The sequence below is a fragment of the Callithrix jacchus genome, chromosome 7, assembly GCF_049354715.1.
Source record: "Callithrix jacchus isolate 240 chromosome 7, calJac240_pri, whole genome shotgun sequence".
Classification (NCBI taxonomy): Eukaryota; Metazoa; Chordata; class Mammalia; order Primates; family Cebidae; genus Callithrix; species Callithrix jacchus.
The window spans coordinates 20,043,123-20,065,220 of record NC_133508.1 but is presented as its reverse complement, the minus strand read 5'-3'; the positions used below and the strand labels follow the sequence as shown (position 1 = coordinate 20,065,220).

At 34.7% G+C, this 22,098-nt stretch overlaps 1 protein-coding gene across 3 annotated transcripts in view; it reads right to left on the bottom strand.

Moving 5' to 3' along the window:
- Positions 1–22,098, bottom strand: part of MALRD1 (MAM and LDL receptor class A domain containing 1) — a 619,714-nt gene that overhangs the window by 347,166 nt on the left and 250,450 nt on the right. For all 3 annotated transcript variants that reach the window (XR_013520422.1, XM_078332925.1, XM_078332926.1), the window contains 3 exons: positions 21,569–21,782; positions 5,365–5,612; positions 698–989 (listed from right to left, as the gene is read on the bottom strand). Coding sequence is in view for 2 of the 3 variants with exons in the window: in XM_078332925.1 (XP_078189051.1) it covers positions 698–989; positions 5,365–5,612; positions 21,569–21,782 (754 nt within the window). In the remaining variant the exon portion in view is untranslated. The remainder of the gene's footprint in view (positions 1–697; positions 990–5,364; positions 5,613–21,568; positions 21,783–22,098) is intronic.

Here is a 22,098-nt window from a genome sequence, read left to right as displayed (position 1 = left end):
GAAAAGAAAAATATCTGCCAAATCAATGGCTAACAAAATTTACTCCTTTGTCATGTTAATAATATTTATTGCATTTATTTTCATCTCAGACTTTTAATATTATATTGGTTAATGGTGCTTGCTAATTCCACTTACAACATTGTCTCTGTATAAATTATATTGAACGTCTGCTAACTCAACATTTGAATAAAATTCTTTCGATAAATTATCAAAAGTTATTTCAGGTTAAAAGGGTAGGGACCATTCAATCACCTACTCTGTTTCAGTATCAAATTGGTATGCCCGTCGGTCCATGAAGAAGGTGGCAAATATAACCACAAAAATGTCTAATTAAAATTAAATAACTCTGTCCTCAATTTACTTATGTTTTATTGGAAGTGAATAGATGTTTGTTTAGGACTAAATTCTGAAACAGACTGCAAACAAAGGAGTATTCTCTTATTTTATTGATCTAACAGGAAGCTAACTAAACAGAGAAGCCGGGAACTGATAAACAGATGAAAGCTTGGGGAAAATGTGAAAGACAGTTTTATGACTAAAGGCTTGAGAAATTCTTTTTAAGTTTAAAAAGACCTTATATTTTCTTTACAAAAGCAGTAAATTACTAGGTGTTTATGCTATTTTTTTTTTGCATTATCTTTCTTCCTTTCACCTTTATCCATGCAAAAATACCAAACACACACAGATCAGAATGTACCTGTTGGAAGAGGCGATGCTAGTTCTTCTTGCACGGATTCATGGAGTGATAGACAATTCTTTGTAAGTACAATGTCATCAAGTGCAATGTCACCACGCTGACCTTTTCCAACTCTACCTTCAAATTTGAGTTGGAAGTCTTCATCAGCAAACAGCGACAATTCTTCCCTCTGCCAGAAATTGCCTTGTTCCACAGTGAGGTTAAGTAGAACCTTTGTTTGGTTTGTGACTGACACCTGCATTAAGGTGAGTGCCCCAATGCCATTTCCATACATATGATAATGAAAAATAATCTGTAATCAAGAATACAAATATTACATATATTAGTATAATTAATGTGATTTTATTTTCAATTATATCATATTGCCCTCTTCTTTATTAATAGATTTCTGGAGGAAAATTACACCTGTTTATTCTCTTGCTCTGTGTGCAATTTAACAGTGAGTGAAGTCAGACTAGCCTTGAATGGTATATTGCAATGTATGGGAGACAGTAGAGTAAAAATCAAATAAAAATTTAGTAGGAGAAAAGGGCTGAGTTTACTTTCTTTCTGTGACTTCTAAAAGCAAGATTCCTCCATAAACTCTTAGAGCCCTTTGTCAAAGGAATGCAAGATCATTAAATTGTAATGTATTACATAGACTTTTCATGATTAAGAAATAACAGGAGTGAAAGAAGATTATTTTTAATCTCATGAAACTTAAATCATTTCTTTTCTTCCTTGCTTATTCCACTGCCATTCTTGTACTTGAGACACTTGTTTAGTTCTGTAAGATTCTCCAGGCTCCATTTAAATACAGCACAACCACCAGAACAGTAATTACCCAAATTTTACTTGAAACGCTACAAATGGGGTTTTGCAGAACAGCCTGGTGAGCTTTTCTCTGAATAAAAATTTTTTAAAAATGTATTTTCAGGGATTAATATTTCAGTGTTGCAAAGATGGAATTTACTAGATTTTTAGTGATTGTTACACAGTGGAAAAAGTCAGGAAAAATTCTGGGAAAAGAACAGGACAGGTTAGGAGCAGTAGGAATTCAATGCCTTTAAAGCTTTTGTCTTGTCATTTGTGTGAATGAGGAAAAGCAGTGGTGAGCATGATCTGCACACAGGAAAAAGACATGTTTGAAACAGTAACAGTCATGTATATTATACTGTACAAGAGGAAAAATGAGCACCATTCAATAACACATGCAACACATGAATTCAGAAAGGATCAACTAAGAATAGATGAGCCATGCAGTGACTCTACCCATCTTCCAGCTGATGAAATCTTCAAATATTATTCTATGCCCTCAAAGTATTTGTTCTATTGACTAACTTTTCCAACATGAGCTCCATGACTATTATGAATTGTCCTAGTACTGGTGAAACTTGGGTGCCATGACTCATTTGAGTGAGAAACAAAGTCTCCAGGGCCCAACCTCTTGGACAGCATGCACAGGCCCTGGGGGATCCAGGGCCACCTGCATGGCACACCCCTTGCAGCTACAAAGAGGGTCTTCTACCTCCTTTTCCATTTGTCTTTTATGTGCAACAAATATGAGGTATATGTTTTATGTCTCAGTAAATAGATCTGTATCTTTTTCAGGTCATTTGCTGAATGATGCCATTAGGTTAACATGCAAACAGATGCACCAACACCCCTATTTCTAAAGGGAACACCTGGTGGCAACAAAGCCTAAACACAGGATAGTAAGAGTGAGTAAAAATCTACTAAGCATTGGTCAGGCATGGTAGCTCATGCCTGTAATCTGAACACTTTGGGAGGCCAAGGCAAGCGGATCACCTGAGGTCAGGAGTTTGAGACCAGACTGGCCAACTTGGTGAAATGCCATCTCTACTAAAACTACAACAACAACAACAAAAATAGCTGAGTATGTTGGTGCATGCCTGCAGTGCCAGATACTCAGGAGGCAGGAGAATCACTTGAACCTGGGAGGCAGAGGTTGCAAAAAAATTGATGATCTCTGCTTAAAAGGTATTCCACAAGGTGAAAGGACAGAGGTGATTCTCATAAAAATCTGGGAGGTCAATTTGCTTACCTTATGAATATATTTTTATTTTATTTATTTATTTATTTTTTGAGACGGAGTTTTGCTGTTGTTACCCAGACTGGAGTGCAATGGCACGATCTCGGCTCACCTCAACCTCCGCCTCCTGGGTTTAAGCAATTCTTCTGCCTCAGCCTCCCGAGTAGCTGGGACTACAGGTGTGCACCACCATGCCCAGCTAATTTTTGTATTTTTAGTAGAGACAGGGTTTCGCCTCGTTGACCAGGATTGTCTCGATCTCTTGACCTTGTGATCCACCTGCCTCGGCCTCCCAAAGTGCTGGGATTATAGGCGTGAGCCACCGCGCCTGGCCCTGAATATATTTTAAATACGGGAAACCCAAGATTTCCCTGCAGAATCTTTCCTTACTTGTTCTTATTTGATCTATATCATAAATATTCATAAAATGCACCATTCATCATTATTTTTTTGACATTTATTCTAGGAATACTTCATTATTCTCACACAGATGTTTAAAACATTGGGGACTCTAGTTCTGGGACCAGGGGAAAATAGCGATGGATTAAATCCTGAGTTACTACAGTATGAAAAACGTCCACTGGACATTTTCAGAAGTGTCTAAATTGAAAAGCTTGGATGTTGACCTGGAATTTTCATATTTTGTTTTTAATATTTAGATAGGTTTATCAGACTAAAACTAATTTGTGGTTTTCAGAATATCTATAGATGCATAGTGCTAAATTTATAGATATACAGCCAACATACAGAAAATCTGGTATGCTTGGGTTTTATCCCCGAAAAAGTACCAAGTACTGGAAGACAGCAAAAAACAGATACAAACTAGACTTGATAAAAACTCAATTTTTGCCTACTTAATTAAGTAAAATTTTGTAGTTATCATATGATAAAAGCTGCTGCTTTTCCCAAAGAGCCATACAACTGTCAACCTTCTTTATACTTTTCATTCTCCACAGATTTCCTTTCATTCTAGACTGCTGACCAAGTTCTATCACTAAACCCCTCATTAATCATGTCACTTACCTTGCAGAAAATCTTCACTGTCTATGTGACAGATGAAATTGCTCTATGAGAGTTAAACTTTAAAATCAACTGACAATAAACAGAAAAACTCTTAAGACAAAGTAAAATTGTAACATGTATTAATACCATGCAGTGGTAAGGTGCTGAAGGCTATTTGATATGTCTCTCTCCCATGGTTAGGGCTCTGTCAGTTGCAGACACAGGCACAGAGAAGTATAAGTTGGGCTGGGCACAGTGTTTCCTGTCTGTAATACCAACACTTTGGGAGGCTGAGGTGGGTAGATCACCTGAGGTCAGGAGTTTGAAATCAGCCTGGGCAACCCATCTCTACTAAAAATACAAAAATTAGCTGGGCGTGGTGGTGTGTGCCTGTAATCCCAGCTACTCAGGAGGCTGAGGCAGGAGAATTACTTAAACCTGGAAGGTGGAGGTTGCAGTGAGCCCAGATCACTGCACTTCATTCAGCCTGGGCAACAGAGTGAGAGAAAGAGAGAAGGAGAGAGAGAGACTGTGAGGGAGAGAGACAGGGAGAGAGGAAGGGAAGAAGGGAGGGAGGGAGGGAGGGAACAAGGGAAGGAACAAGGGAGGGGGGAAGAAAGTTAAAGTTGGAGTCAGTGAAGGTTTAAATCACACAATTGTCTACTGGTCTTATCTGATCAGCTAGTAATTTTCCGGATGTCATTCTCTTGCCTTTCAGAGTTCAAACATTGGGGAACACCCTAATCAGAATACACGTGTCCAGAAATTACAGAGACTACATTTCTTATTGTAAACACAGATAAATGACATATTTATTTCTGTATCCATCTCTTGTAAGCAAGAGATCTCTGAGTGCTTGTGATCTCTAAACACTTAATTTGTACTATATGGAAACCTAAATTTAGTTCCTAGCCTAGCTGACTAAAGTCTTTTATGAACACAAACAAAAAAGCAAACAATAAACAAAGGAACGTGGAAAACCCTGTAAATGTGTAGTTATCATATGAGGCTGCTGCTTTTCCCACAGAGCCATACAACTTAATTTATGCTTTTAATTCTCCACAGATGTTTTCATGAAATTTTCACAGGCTAATGACGAAGTCATGTTTTCTTCTTGCCTAAAGAAATTATTCTACTTGCTTTAGATCTAAGTTCAGGGTATTTTTGTTTTTCATAAAGATCTCTCCAACATTTTTTGTGGCTCTAATTCTAATATTCATTCTTAGAGATATTTAATTATATACTGTTGTTTAATTCTGTTTCTGTTTGTAAAATTTCTATGTTTTATTAAGTACTGAACTTCTGAAGAGAAAACAACTGATATCTTCCTTCTGTATTTGCCAAGGTGTATTTATGGTTGTGATTAACAACCATGGAATTTTCCAACAGTTTTCAATAATTCAATATCCATGGAATGTATACACCGGAGCAATTCTTCTTCCAACAGTTACAGAAATCCTTTCCTTTCATTCTGAACTTTGTCTTTTCTTTCCCTCACATATTCAAAGTTGAATACATTCAAACTCATCTTTTCCCTGGTCCCAGCCATTCTATTTTCTGTACATAAATTTATCAACAGTTGCTCACAATAATTCTGTATTTGTTTAGTTGATTGGTTTGATTTTCCCCATACCTTGCAGTTTTTGCTTCTCTTACTTATAATGGGGCTTGAAATTCTGGCTGCTTTCATGGGCTGCTGAGAGAATAAACTCTGTATGAAGATGTAATGACCAGATGAATTTCCCAAAGTGTGATCTGCCGCTGGCTCTGTGCCTGCTGCAGGGATGCTGCTAGCTTTCAGATTCCAGTCAAAGTCCTCATCTTTCTCCTGGTCCCAGGAACAAAGATCAAATTCGAAATCACAGCGCCCACTGGAGGTACCTGGAAAATATTTCCAAATAAATGATACAGAAAATGGAAGTTTCCTGACTTTAATACATACAAGTCAAAATTGCAGTAATCTTGCTGTATCATGTAATATTTGAAACCTTGTAATGCTATCCTGATCGCAACACAGAAATAGACTATTTTGGTTTGCTATACACACAGCTATTTCCATGGGTCAGGTAAGTTCATTTCCCTACAAATCTGATCCCAGTTTCAAAGTTGATAAACTATTTTAGCATTTCACACATTTCTTCCTCTAAACACCTATTTAGTCAATGTGATTTATTTCTTCTGACTTTTCATCTATGCTTCTCAGGTCTTGGTAAGAAATTTATGAAGTTTATTATTCTGCGATGCATTTTAGGTTGGGGAATGTTGCCCTGAGCAAAAGTTATCATTAATCATAGTATTTTTTTAGAACAGCTCTATTTTTTAGAGATGAGAAAATTATGAAACAGAAAAGTGAGGTAAGAGATATAATAATTTGAATTAACTTATTGTAGTAAGTTAAAGAAATTAAATAAGTTAAATTGTATTAAATAATAAACTATCTCCCAGGTGTTTTTTGAAGTATTTTATTACTGTCATTGCTTATGTGATTATATTTTCCCATTTTCAAGATAGTAGTGATTACACAGGCATCTTTTTATCATGCTTCAGGTAAGTTATAAAGCTGAAAATGGCAGTGAAGATGTTATAAAACTGAGCTTTGTAGTATGAAGCTGTCACGCTGTATAAATCTATTTAGGACTTTTGATATATTTCATTTTTAAATCAATATTTATGATTCTGCATAAAACCGATGAGGGAGGCCAGGCAAAGTGGTTCATGCCTGTAATCCTAACACTTTGGGAGGCCAAGGTAGGCGGATCACCTGTTGTAAGGAGTTTGAGACCAGCCTGGCCAACAGGATGAAACCCCACCTCTACTAAAAATACAAAAGTAGCTGGGCATGGTGGCGGGCACCTGTGATCCCAGCCTCTCAGGGAGGCTGAGGCAGGAGAATCGCTTGAGCCCGGGTGGTGGAGGTTGCAGTGAGTCAAGATTGTGCCATTGCATTCCAGCCTGGGGGACAGGGTGAGACTCCATCTCAAAAACAAAACAAAACAACAACAAAAAATGAGTAATTTAATCATAAGTAACAAAATGTACTATTTAGAATTCTTTAATAACAATTCTTTATGAAGTTTTTTGAGATTATAACTGAAATAAAAATCTGTAAAATCATAAGTCAGATAGTGTCCAAAAATTAAAAATACTTGAAAGGAACTTATGGTAGCATACTGATAAGCCTTCAGATAAATGTTTCTCTCTTAAAGAAACCTCATTTGAACAATTGCTTAAATTTTTTAAGGCAAATGAGGGTAACAATGACTCTGTCATCAAAATACTCAGGGACTTGCTCTCCAATGCACAAACCAAAGAAAGGCAGATAATCCCACAGATGCTACAGTAATTCCTGGATAAATTATCTACTCTATTTCATTATATATGACTCTTTAAGAAAGTCCAAGTTCTATTGTGCTTGGCATCAAATCAGTGAGGTTTCTGTTTGTTCCTGTATGAATACACACTTACAGTTATCCTAAGTCAGATAAAATTGTCTAAATATGCAAAATCAATGGTATATTCTTTGTAGTTTGTAAGGTAGAGAATATGAAAGCATATGAGGCTGGGTACAGTGGTTCACTCCTGTAATCCCAACATTTTAGGAAGCCAAGGTGGGAGGATCACACGAGGCCAGGAGTTCAAGACCATCCTAGCAGACAAAGTGAGACTCTGTCTCTAAAAATAATTGAATTTTAAAAATTAAAGAAGAAAACATGCAAGTTTTACCATTGTTTCCATGCCATTTGTGGATATGTAAGAAAAGACTAAAATGTAAACTAACTTTATTATACCTCTGAGTGAGGAACTTGTTCAATAAAGAAAAAGAACTGAAAATGATTATTTTAGCTTTTGAAAGAACTGAAAAAAAGATTACTTCAAGAAAACATCAAAACTAATAATTTGTTTTTCTAAATTGTTTTAACAGTCAAGATAATACACATCTGTAGCATCTTCAAGGATAGAGAAAAATTTTCTGTCATAATTTATGTCATCAAATCAAGAGAATGCCTTTTTAAAATCTAATTGCTAATTAAGCATTCAAATGTCATTTGTTATATATTTTGTAATTTGTTTTTCCTAGAATACACTCGAATATTTATAACCTCTTGTAGTATGGGATACTGAAGTTCTAAGTATCGTTTCAAAGGACTGGGAAGGGAAACAATGAACGCCAACTCAAAATCTAGTTTAGAATATTAACTACTGTCTTGGTTAAGAACTATAAAATGAAATAAATAATTCAGTTGCCTTGTGTTAGAAAATTTAGCAGCCTGTGAGCAACAGATTAGCATATAGAGCAGTATCTAGAGAGGCCATTCATATAAGAAAATTATGTGTGCTGCTGAAAAACAGATTTGATATTTTTATTCACATAAACATTGCTACATAAATCTTTACGATGTAAATCATGTTTTTCTTTTGATCTTTTCCCTCGTTTGGAAGCTATGTTTCTTTGGAAAGTTTACTTCTAATATATCAGTGGGGAAAATAAAATAAGCAAACATAGGTTGTTTGAATTTCACATCACCATGATGAGGGGAAACAACTTATAATTTCATACCCTATCATTTCCCATAGGCACCAGGTAAGAAAAGCAGCAAATAGTCTTGGGAGCTGATGCCAATGCCTGGCATTTCATGGTGCAATTAATGCCAATGCCAGGCAGGTTTGCCGTCAGGAAGACAATGATCACCTTTGTCTACAGCTGTGTAATCAATCAAACTAGTTTCTACCTTTCTAAATGCTGTAATTTGTCCATTGATCAGTATCTCTATAGGTATAACATATGTCTCATCTGCAAAAGCATATTTTGAAGGAACATAATATAATTCCTTTTAAGGTCCTACCTTCAAACTCAAGAAATTAAAATCTCACCATTATATTTATGTATTCATTCAACATAAATTTACTGAGCACATTCTATAAATAAAGCACATTTAGGAAAATAGGAAAGGAGGGGTACTGTGTATTAAATGTAATGTGTGCCAGGTCCTAAAACATTCTCTTTATATCTGCCATTTCATTTCATTCTCTCTTTGTCTCTATATAATAGTTATTATTCTGATTTTGCTTGATGAGAAATTGAAGTTCAGAGTTAAACTGTGCTTAGTATTCCACTGTAAGTTGCAGAGCTTTGAGCTGAAGAAGACCATGACATGGCTCCATTAGTACTACTCCCTTTTATGATGTGGAATGCAGCAGTTAGGAGTGAGAGCTAACAAATAAAACGGGATAAGAAAGTACAAGTGTCTATAAAACATTCCCTAAGAGACTCCTTCCTCCATGAGTAGGTAGCAACATGAAGACAGCACTTCTTCAACTGTTCTTCTGAATATGAATATCCTACACATATCAATTTATCTTTCAAAGGAAGGAGATTCTGCAATCAAATGAATGGGATCGGTCCCATAAATTTTATCTTTCTTTGAAAAATTTTAAAAGATGTGAATATATTAAAGGCTCTGAGAATTCCCACAATATGCAAGCTATTTCTTTATACAATAGAGTATATTCCCAACTTGTTTGACTAAGAAATCTCTCTCTCTCTCTCTCTTTTTCTTTGGCAGAACTATTAACATATTATAGGATACTATGCTAATAATACAGGACAAGATTTTCAAATCCTGATGTTAAGACAAACAAGCAAAAGGCTTAGTTAGAGAAGCTAGTTTCCAATTCAGAGTGTGACGCTTTCTTACTTTCTTAGCTGGCAAACTTTGAGACTCATATTAGTCTTCTAGGCCTGCATAGCAAAAGTACCACAAACTGGGTAGCTTACATCAACAGAGTGTTTTTCTCTGACCCCTTTTTCAGGCTGGAAGTCTGAAATGAAGGTGTTGGCAGTTATTAACATGCTCTCTCTGATAGCTACCGAAGAGAATCCTTCCTTGCCTCTTCATAGCTGCTGGTGGCTACGGGCCATCTTAGTGTTCCTTGACTTGTAGATGTATCACATCAATCACATGTCATTCTTGCTGTTTGTCTTCACATCTTTTCTGTGTCAGTCTGTGTCCAATTTTCCCTCTTCTTATAAGGATACCAGTCATTGAATTAGGACCCACCTTCGTCCAGCAGGACTTTAACTAGATGACATCTGCAAAAGCCCTATTTCCAAATGAGGTCACATACTGAGATTCCAGGTAACCCGGTGTACACAAATTTTCAGTGGACATTATACAACCCAGTTACTTAAATGTTTACTCTTCTGAAATTCTTGGGCTTTTGTGCTATGTAATCATATCATTCAAAAATAATTATAATTTGGCTATCCTTAATTTCATTTCATATCTTATATACTGATCAGGACCAAAAAAAGTAATATTACAAAGTAATACTAATAGTAGATAGTTTGACATGTTCTTGATTTTAATGTAAGTATTTTAGAGGCTACATTAAAACTTTTAATGTAAGTATTTTCCCTGTTCCATTTATTTGATACATTGATCTATCAAATAAATGGAACAGGGAAAATATTTACATTAATTTGATAGATCACCTTTAATATGTTAAAATAATCGTATGTATGCTTTGCGTATCATAAGAAAGCACTGCTTAATTTGAACAAGTATTTTCAGCACCTAACAGCTTGCTATTATTTTCTTCAGTATTTGGGTATATAACATATTATGACATTACAATACTCTTAAAATGTTATTAGATCTTCATCTCAAAGCGCATGACGTATTACTATGAATACTATATATGATGATGAATTTAGTTTGCTAGCATTTTAAGTTTTCTGCATGTATATTCACAGTGTGTTTGAATCTCACTTGTCTAATTTTTGGAGACTTCATTATCAGTGAATTATATTAGCTTAATAAAATAAATTCTGTCTTTTTATATGGTTAAAATTATTTCTTTGGTCATTATTAGTTCATTAAAATGTGATAGAACTTTGCAGTATCTATCCCAGGGAGAAAGAACTAGGGACATTTGCTGATAACTTATTTGATAGTTAAGAATCTTTTCAGGTTTTTTGCTTTATTGGTTAATTGTGGTTATTTCTCCCCTAGAAATTAACTATTTCATTGACATTTACAAGTTAGCACAGTTATTAGTCTCTATTAGCAAAACTACATTTATTTGTATCTTTCCTCCATGTTTTAAATTAAAAATTTGTAAAATTTTATCTACTACCTCTACTTTAAAAAATAACAGTCTTGGACTTATTTACATTTTTTGTTTTCTAAGTTAGCATGTCTCATTTTCTTAACAATATTTTTGCAAATTTTTATTCTGAAATAGTTTCAAACTTACAAAAAAGTTACAAGAATAATAAAAATATTTTCCATCTGCCCTTTAACCACGTTCACAGATTTTATTCTTACCCCATTCTATCTAAATTCATGTGTATGTGAATACACAGGAACACCTCTAATAGACTGCTCTGTCAATTCCACACCATTGCAAAAAAGTGAATATAACAATAAAGTAAACCACATAAAATTATTGGTTTCTCAGTGCATATAAAAGTTATGTTTCCAGTATACTACAGTGTACTAAAAGTGCAGTAACAGTATGACTAAGAATGTAAATGCCTTAATTAAAAATAATTTATCCCTAAAAAATGCTATCATCTGAACCTTTGTGAGTCACAACACTTTGCTGATCAAGGGTCTTGCCTCAGCGTTTATGGCTGCTGAATGGTCAAGATGGTTGTTGCTGAGGCTACTGTCGCAATTTATTAAGACAACAATAAAGTTTGCTACATTGGTTGACTCTTCACTAAAGATTTCTCTGTAGCATGTGATGTTGTTTGATAGCATTTCACTCACAAAACTTCTTTTCACTTGGAAGTCAGTCCTCTCTAACCCTACTGCTGCTTTATCAACTAAGTTGTAATATTCTAAATCCTTTGTTGTCATTTCAACCATGTTTACAGAATCTTCACCAGTAGTAGATTCCATCTCAAGAAACCACTTCCTTGCTTATCTGTAAGAAGCAATTCCTCTGCAAGTTTATGATGAGATCACGGCAATTTAGTCACATCTGCAGGCTCCACTTCTAATTCTAGTTCTTTGGCTATTCCCACCTTATGTGTTACTTCCTGCATTGAAATCTTGAAGCCCTCAAAGTCATCCATGAAAGTTGAAATCAACTTCCAAACTCCTATTACTGTTAGAATTCTGACCTCCCTTGAATCACAAATGTTCTTAATGGCATCCAGAATGGTGAATCCTTTCCAGAAGGTTTTCAATTTACCTTGCCCAGATCCATCAGAGGAATCAACCTCTATGGCAGCGGTAGCTTTATAAAGTATATTTCTTAAACAGTAAAACCTGATCATCAAAATTAGTCCTCGATCCATGTACAACAAAATGAATATTGTGTTAGCAGGCATGAAAGCCACATCAACTCCTCTTATATCTCCATCAGAGCTCTTGAGTGACTAGGTGCATTGTCAATAAGCAGCAATATTTTGACAGGAAACTTTTATTTTCTCTGAGCGGTAAGTTCGAAGAGTCGGCTTCAGTAAACCATGCTATAAACAGATGCGCTGTCATCCAGGCTTTGTTGTTCCATTTAGAGAGCATAGCAAAACCCATACTGGGAAAATACGGAAACATGGATTCAGTATTATGAAAAACATTATTAAAACAGGGAGGCTGACAGCTGAATAGGCCTTTGGTAGGAGTCAATGTATTCTTTCTTACGAAACTGTTGAATCAGGAATTAGGTGACTTCCTTTACCTCCATTGTCTGCCAAGTCAGGGAAGTTACAGAAATGAATCCTTTATTGCTTGGTGTTTCATTTGATCAATTAATTTAACAACATAATAGATGTTGGGGCTGGTTCATCAATAAACATGAAGTGGCATTCTCTCACATTTTAAAAGAATGGGTAAGTGTTAGGATGGAAATGAAAAATTTAGGATTAATTGTAATTGAGTACAATAAATCATATACAAAAGTCTAAATGGTAGGTCCCTGTTTCAATGAACTTAAACTAAGACAGACTTAAAACGAGTGGGGCATGGTGGCTCTTGCCTGTAATCCCAACACTTGGAGAGGCTAAGGTGGGTAGATCACTTGAGGCCAGGAGTTCAAGACTAGCCTGGCCAACATGTTGAAACCCCATCTCTACTGAAAATACAAAAAATGTCAGGCATGGTGTCACACACCTGTAGTCCCGGCTACTCAGGAGGCTAAGGCACCCGAATCACTGAAACCTGCGAGGTGAACACTGCAGCTCACTGCAGTGAACACTTGGCTCACCAAGATTGTGGCACTGCACTACAGCCTGGAGGATAGAGTGAGAACCCACTGAAAGAAAAGAGAGAAGGAAGGAGGGGAAGGGTGGGGAGGGGAGGGGAGGGGAGAGGCTTGATACCTGTTTTTATTTTCTAAAGGCATGACCGCCCATGAAGAAAATGTAAGGAGTGTACTATAGAACTCTGATAACTAATAAATGAGTCAGCAAGGTCACGAAACACAGGATTGACATACCATATAACTTCATGAAAATTTAATAATTAAAATTTATTTCTGAATCCTAGAAATATAGAAATAAAAAATAAAATATAATACCATGTATAATCCTTCAAAAAATGAAATAGGTACAAATGTTGTAAGACATACACAGAATTTGTATGCTGAAAACTATAAAACACTGATGAGAGAAATCAAAGATATAAATAATGGGGATAAACCTACTGTTCTCATGATTGGAAAACTCAAGGCATTAAAAATATCACATGTCCCCAAATTTACATGGTATTAAATGCAATTTTTATTAAAGTTCCACCAAAATAATTTGTAGCTACACAGTTTTATAAAATTTGTATAGAACATCAAAGGAACTAGAATAACTAAAACAATTTTGAAAAAGAAGAATAAATAAGGAGGAATTAATCTATCTGATTTCAAGATATATGATATAGATTTAGTTGTCCAGACTCTTATATTGGTGGTGGAATAGAGACGTGGATCAAAAGAACAGAAAAGAACACAGAAATAGCTCCATGTAAGTATAACTAGTTTTTGACCAACGTACAAAATCAATTAAATAAAAGTAGGACAATCTTGTTAATGATGTTGGAGTAGTTGGATAGTTATAGGTACAACTTTTTAAAGAACGCATAAGAGAAAATCAGGGACCTAGACCTTGATGAAGTATTCTTAGACGTGATATAAAAACATGATCTCAAAAAGGAAAGATCAATACATTGAACTTCATCAAAACCGAAAATGTTTGCTCTGCATGCGATCCTGTTAAAAGAATGAAAAGACAACCCAAAGCCTGGGGGAAAATATTTGCCATTTGCATAATCTGTCAAAGGATTTATACCCATCATGTACAAAGAACTATCAACAGAGTTATAAAAAGTCTAATTAGAGAATGGGCAAAAGAGATATTTCAGCGAAGAGGATATATGGATTGTAAACAAGCACAGGAAATAATATTCAACATAACTAGCTATTAGGAAAATGCAAGTTAAGATCATTATGAGATATTACTCCTCACTTATAAGATCGGCAGTGTAAAAATAAAATAGTGAAAACACCAAATGATTACTAGGTTGTGGAAAAACTCGTTCCTGTCTACATTACTGGTAGCAGTGTGACATGATGCAGTCACTATGGAAAATACCACCAGGGTATGTCACGTCTATAGCACGAAACATGACTAAGCAATACAAAGGAAAACATGGCTTATACACACAACAACTTTGATGGATCTCAAGAGGATGATGCTGAGAGAATGAGGATCTTTGAGACCTCTTCTCAAAGGCCACATCCTGTATAGTTCCATTTATATAACTTTCTCAAAATGATAAAGCAGAGAGATATAAAACAAAGTAGTGGCTTCCCGAGGTTAGGGATGAAGGGAATGAGTTTGACTATAAAGAACTAGCTCAAGGAAGATCTTTGTAAATATAAAGTATCTTAATTGTGGCAATGATGCTTTACACAAATTTGTACATATAATGAAACGCTACAGACTTACACATACATTGAGCCAATATTAGTTTCTGGGTTTTGATACTGGACCATAGTTATGTAACCACTGAGGGGCAAACACATGAAGGGTTTGTAGTATTTTTCTGTACTATCTTAGAATGTTCTATGAATTTATAACTATTTCAAAATTAAAGGCTAAAAATACTAATATCCCTTGCTGATTATCATTCAGAATTTATTATATAGTGATTTCCTGTGAATGCTGTTATTTTGTGAAGTAATAATAATGAATACATTAAACAAAATTTTTCACGTTGTGACTTACATAATTTGTGTTCCTACCAAAAAAAAATGCAGTTTGAGGGTAAATAATTTGGAAAAAAACCTGTGTTCATCAACCTTTTGAAAATTCACAAGGCACAATACATATCAAACAGGTGGAAAATATGGATAATCTCATGAGTGATTCAGAGAAGTCCCTCACATATATTATTTTCTTCCCTGTGAACTACCTGATTTTATAATATGGGAAATATGACCCTAACATGTCACTTAAGACACTGTGGTAATGAGCGCAGGGACCACTGATGGTAATTTTGGAAAGACAATGAATGTGGTCTTAGCTTCCATTACTCAGCTGCAGCCAGCGGTAATGAATTCCTCAAGATCAGGAGAGCTGATCCTTGCCAGAAAGCCTGCCTTAGTAGTACTGTGATACCTGACCCACTTTCCAACATAATTCGTCAAATAAAACAAAAGCTATTCCCAGTCCATGCTTAATAACATTTCTGAAAACACACTGGCTGTTTTCAAAGCAGTGTGTTACTTTTATGAAAACCCACATTGGGATTAGAATTTATATATGACTAAATTATCTTCATTTTGCCTCTCCAAAAGTACTTGGCACTTCCTCTAGCTCTCAGAAAATGCAAGTGTTTATTTACTCATCTCTTACTAGAGAAGGACCACAATTATTCAGGTCATACCTTGTTTTACTTTGTTTTTTGCTCTAGGGCCACTTCTATTGGAGGTGCTTAATGTTTACCAAAGAAATAAATGAAAAGGAAATCCGGTAGTAATATGTCAGATAATGTGAGTATTAATTACAAAGTGCTTCCTTATATTTATATGGTTATTGACTAAGAACAAAGTAATTACTTAGGTCAGTGGTTTTCAGTACCTGAAATAATACACACTGGTGTACTCCCTCCCCAAGAGGCAGTCTACATTGTGAAATTAATATTTGCCACAACTGAGCACTAATTATGAAATGATAAAAAGTTTCAGGTAGAATGCTGACCTTAATATAATAAATAATATATGTAATATAACTTTACTGCAAATGTAACCATTATAGCTTCAAACCATAGTCCCTTCTCCAAAATTCATCTGTTTACTTGGAAATTAGAGAATGCTATATAGTTATATGCTACAACAAATAAAAGAGAGCATTCAAGATGTAAATACATCAACTCAAGAAACCAAGTAAATGGAAACATCCTGAGGGATAAAGCGTGTGGTGAAATTCTCCTTATGCATTTATAGAAACCAACGGACACTGTTATTGATATGGTGATGACATAAAAGGGACTGTGTTTTAATTATTCTTGGCCTTGAAAATATTTTAGCTTTTTATTCCTTGAATTATATCTCATATCCTTTAGCTTGATTCATCATTTTTCATTCTATATTCAAATATCAATTTTTCAAAGAGAATTTCTATGACTACCCTATTTTGTTTTAATTATGAGCCACCACTCCAAGCATTCTATCTCACTTTTCTTTACTTCTTGCTGGACCACTAATCACTGTAATATATATATATATACATATATGTATATATATACATGTATATACATACATATGTATATATACATACATATGTGTGTGTGTGTGTGTATATACATGCATATATATATATATATATATATATATATATATATATCCTTGTGGGGATGTTAATGAGTACTAAAAACAAAGTTAGGAAGAATGAATAAGACCTACTATTTGATAGCACATCAAACTGACTATAGTCGATAATAAATTAATTTTACATTTTAAAATAACTAAAAGAGTGTAAATAGATTGTAAGCCAAGGGATAAATGTTTGAGATGGTGGATACCTCATTCTCTGGGATATGATTATTTCTCATGGCCTGCTTGTATCAAGACATCTTATGTAACTCATAGACACAGACACCTACTATGATATGGTTTGGCTCTTTGTCCCCACCCAAATCTGATCTCAAACTGTATTCCCATGTGTCAGAGAGGGACCTGGTGGGAGGTCACTGGATCATGAGGATGGTTTCTCCATGCTGTTCTTGTGACAGTTAGCAAGTTCTCAGATGATCTGATGGTTTAAGAGTATGGCCCTCCCTCCCTCACTGTCTGTCTCTTCTGAGTCCATGGAAGACATGCCTTGCTTCTCCTTCACCTTCCACTGTGATTTTAAGTTTTCTGAGGGCTCCCAAGCCATGTGGAACTGTAAGCCAGTTAAACCTCTTTTATTTTTTATAAAATAATTTTTATAAAATACCTAGTTTCAAATATGTCTTTATAGCAGTGTGAAAATAGTACTAATATAACACATACTATACACTGACAAAATTTAGAAATTTAAAAATTAAGGAAACAAATCACAGACCCTCACCACTTACATGGTGAAAATAAGAAATGGTTTTCAAATGGACACTGAATTTTGCTGTAGTTTGTTACACAGCATTACCATGATACAGATGACTTATACAGAAATTAGTACTTGTAATTGAGTGCCGACATAAAATTACCTAAAATTTGTAGCAATGGCCAGGATGACAGTCAATAAAGGAATTGTTATGGAGACTGAAAAAATTGAGATATATGTTATGTAACACCAAACCATTTGATAAACCTGGTGCCCAAGATATTGTGGAAAACTGAATATGTAAATAATTAGATTACAAATTTGTGTGAAGAGCTTTCTGGACAAAATGTTGAAAACATGAATTGGCTACTACTTGATGTGTGTGACAAGATGCCATGAGAAAAATATAAGCTCAGGAAAAAAATGAGCAGCTACAAAAGACACTTAATAAGGCAAGGAGAGAAGTCAGAAATTCTGAGATTTTAAACTTTGGATACAGAAACTGATTATTTAAATAGCGGACTGCTAAAACATGTCTTCCAGCAAAGACGAAACCCAGGGCTCCACCATGAAGGCACGGCCTTGGGACAAAGTGCAAACCAAGTGCAGGGCTGCAGATTCTTTTTCAGACTTTTGACAGGAAAACAAACCTCTCATATACAAATGTAATATGTGTATATATATATACACACAAAATATATATATTATAAACTATCCTCATATATATAAATATATATACCATATATATAAAGCATCCTCGTGTGTGTATGTGTGTGTGTGTGTGTGTGTATATATATATATAATATATATATAAATATATAAAATATATATTTAGAAAGAATGAATAAGACCTACTATTTGATAGCACATTAGGGTGACTATGATCAATAACATCTTAATTTTACATTTTAAAATAAAGAGTGTAATCGAATAACTCAAAGGATACATGCTTGAGGGGATCTCCATGATGTGCTTATTTCACATTGCATGCTTATATCAAAATACCTCATGTACTCCATAAACATATATACCTACTATGATATGTCTTGGCTCTCCGTCCCCACCCAAATCTCATCTCAAATTGTAATCCACACATGTCAGGGTGAGATAAGATGGGAGGTGATATTTTGTATGGTTTATTTTGCTGTGGTTTTACAAAAGTCTGAGGCATCTGAATTCTGAAAAATTATACTAAACTATACCTCTAGGAAGGAGATACACTGGTAATATTACAAATAAAATTCAAAAGCATTATATGTGCTCTATTTACCTGTTACCCTTATATGTTCATGTGATCATTAAACAAAAACAGCAATGAGGAAAATGTACAAGTATTTGATAGAGAAATAACTAAAACAACAGAAAATATTCATAATGTAAAGATAAATGTTAATAAATACAGAATTCCAGACTAGTGAAGTACTTTTCCTGGTTCCAATAATAATGGATATTATAAGAAATAATCTAAAATTGAAGGAATATATAGTCATGTGATTTAAAAAGAATATCTATGTATATAACTTTAGAAAATATGTTTTACTTTGTTTACAACTGACATAGTAATTGTTATATTTATAGGGTACACTGTAATGTTTTCATATATGTATATATTATAATAATGATCAAATCAAAGTAATTAGCATATCCAACACCTCAAACACTTGTGACTTCTTTGTGGTGAAAACATAAAACTTGTTTTTTGTTTGTTTGTTTATTTTTTTAAGATTCAGTTTTACACAAGAGTGGTAGGGTATATGCAGAGAATGAAGCTGGACCTCTACATTTTATCATACACAAATATTAACTCAGGAGGGATTAAAGACTTAAAGGCAAGACCTAAAACTATAAGCATCCTAAAAGAAAACCAAGGAAAATGAATTTTTGCCAACAGCATTGGCAAACAATTTATGACTAAATCATAAAAAGCAATTAAAATGAAACCAAAAATTGGCAAGTGGGACCTAATTAAACTAAAGAGCTTTTGTACAAAACAAAACAAAACAGAAACAAAAACAAATGAACAAAAAGCAAACCTACCAACAGAATAAACAGACAATCTACAAAACAAGAGAAAATAGTCACAGACTATGCATATGACAAAGGTCAAATTTTCTGAATCCATAAAGAATTCAGTCAGTTCAACAAGCAAAAAAACAACCCCATTAAAAAGTGAGTGAAGGACATAGATACACACTTCAAAAAAAGATAAACAAGCAGTCAGCAAACATATAAAAGAAATGCCCTCTATCACTAATAATCAGAGAAATAAAAATCAAAACCACAGTGAGATATCATCTTTCACTAGTTAAAACGGCCATTATTAAAAAGCCAAAAAATAACAGATGTTGGAGAAGTTATGAAGAAAAGGGAACACTTATATACTCCTGGTGGGAATCTAAATTAGCTCAGCCACTGTGGAAGGGAGTTTGAAGACTTCTGAATTAACTCAAAGCAGAATTACCATTTAACTCAGTAATTCCATTATTGGGTATATAACCAAAGGAAAATAAATATTTCTCCCAAAAAGGTATCTGCTCTCCTATGTTCATTGTAGCATGATTCATAATAGCAAAGACATGGACAATCAAAATGCCCACCAATGGTGGACTGAATAAAGAAAATCTATTACATATATACCATGGAATACTACACAGCCATAAACAAAGAATGAAATCAAGTCCTTTGCACCAACATGGATGCAGGTGTAGGCCATAATTCTAAGTGAATTAACACAGGAACAGAAAACCAAATAACGCACGTTCTCACTTATAAATGGATGCTCAACATTGGGTAAATGTGGATATAAATACAGAAAAAATAAGCACTGGGGACTACTAGAGTGGTGAGGGAGAGAGGAGAACAAGGGCTAATAATCTATTGTGTACTATGCTCACTCTCTGACAAGACTCCTCACACCCCAAATCTCAGTATCACACAATATAAAAGAAACCTGTATATGTACCACTGATTCTAAAATAAAAGTTGAATTTTTTGATTATATTTTAAGTTCTGGGGTACATGTGCAGAACGTGCAGTTTGTTACATAGGTATACACGTGCCATGGTGGTTTGCTGCAACCATCACCCTGTCATCTACATTAGGTATTTCTCCTAATGCTATCACTCCACTATCCCCCACCCCTTCTATCCCTCCCCTAGCCTCCCACCCAACTATTTTGATTTATGAGCCAATGTTTTGCCCAAGCTATCATACCACTTTAAAAAAAATTGAATTTTTTTAAAAAAGAATATGATATCTTTTTAAAAATATATGATAGCTTGGGCAAAACAGTGGATCATAAATCATAACACTTGAGTTCTAGGACCAACTCTATCAGTACATGTTTTATGAACTTGGACAAAACCTGAACCCCTCTTGTTGACAGCTTCCTCTGTTGATTGCACTAGTAATATCTTTCCCACGTACCTCTTAAGGCTTCTGAAGTTTAAATGAAGATTAGTAAATAAGAAAGCTTTGAATGTTAGAAGTTTTATATATATATGAGCTCCATAAACTGAAGCTGTTCATAACATTCCAGGTTTGGTTCCCAGAAGCAAATAATATCAAACTGCAATATTCCAGCTCAGAAATTATTAAAGGTAAAAGTGAAATAATTTGTCAAACTTCATTTTGACAATTTATGTTCACCTCATTTGCAGTTAAATGAAGCAACATTGGACTATGTTGCACAATTTTATAGGCTTAGCAGAAAAAGTACACATCGCCCATTTAGCTAAGGATATTTTAATATATGGTGTCCATTATGAGTTGATCTCCTTCAACCATATCACATAGCTGATATGTATGTCCTTGTGAGATCACTTTGTCTATTTTACATACAGATATTTTTCAGGGTGTTGATTTTTTAACAACCTATTACATCTGATAGTATGCACAGAGAAATGACAATCCTCTGAAATGCATCAGAGCCTGTAGGTTCACCAACCCTGCAGAAATTGTCTTTAATGAACATTTTGCTAGTCATTTTTCCAAAAAAATAATTCTTTCATATAAAAAATACTTGTTTCCATTCTGTTTTTCTCTGAAGACTTCTGTTTTCCAATTTATCTCCAATTCATACACACACACACACACACACACACACACACACAGAGCCATCAATTAGTTTTAAATGAATTATGATTATAAATGAACTATTCTGAGAAAGGAGGAAAAGTATCTAGTTGAATCACCTTACCTTCCTCTGGTGTTGATATACACATACTCTGCATGTTGCAACAATAAACACAGCACACTGAGTAAGGTTGTGGGGGTTGGAGGAAAAATAAGATAGAATCCTTTTACTTACGGCAAATTAAAGTAGTCTCATCTGAATTATCCGCACAATCATTCACAAAATCACACAGCTTGTCTTTTGCAATGCAGTGCTTATTAGCACACGTGAATTCATGAGCAGTACATTTTCTCTCTGGGCTAAGCAAAGGGGAACAATCTTGGAAGGAAATATCATCCACTGCTACATCTCCTATGTAACTGATACCACGTTTGGCCCTGAAGACAATCTAAAAAAAAAAAAAAAAAAAAAAAAAAGCCAATTACAGTTAAACTGTCAATCAAGTTCAAAATCAGGGCAAACACTAAGTGTGAAGAACAACATGTTTGAAAAGTTTGAATCTGATTTTTTTAATGCCCCTATGTTGAATGTGACCCAGAAAATTTGAGGACCATTTAAGACCTAAGTCATCCTTAACACCTAAGAATGTAGGAGTGGCAAGACCACTGGCTCATGTGTAGAATTTTAAGATATGGGACTAGAAAATTGGCAGGAGTCATTCATCCACTAGTGCCTTTGCCAGCTCTCAGATTGAACAAGACCTA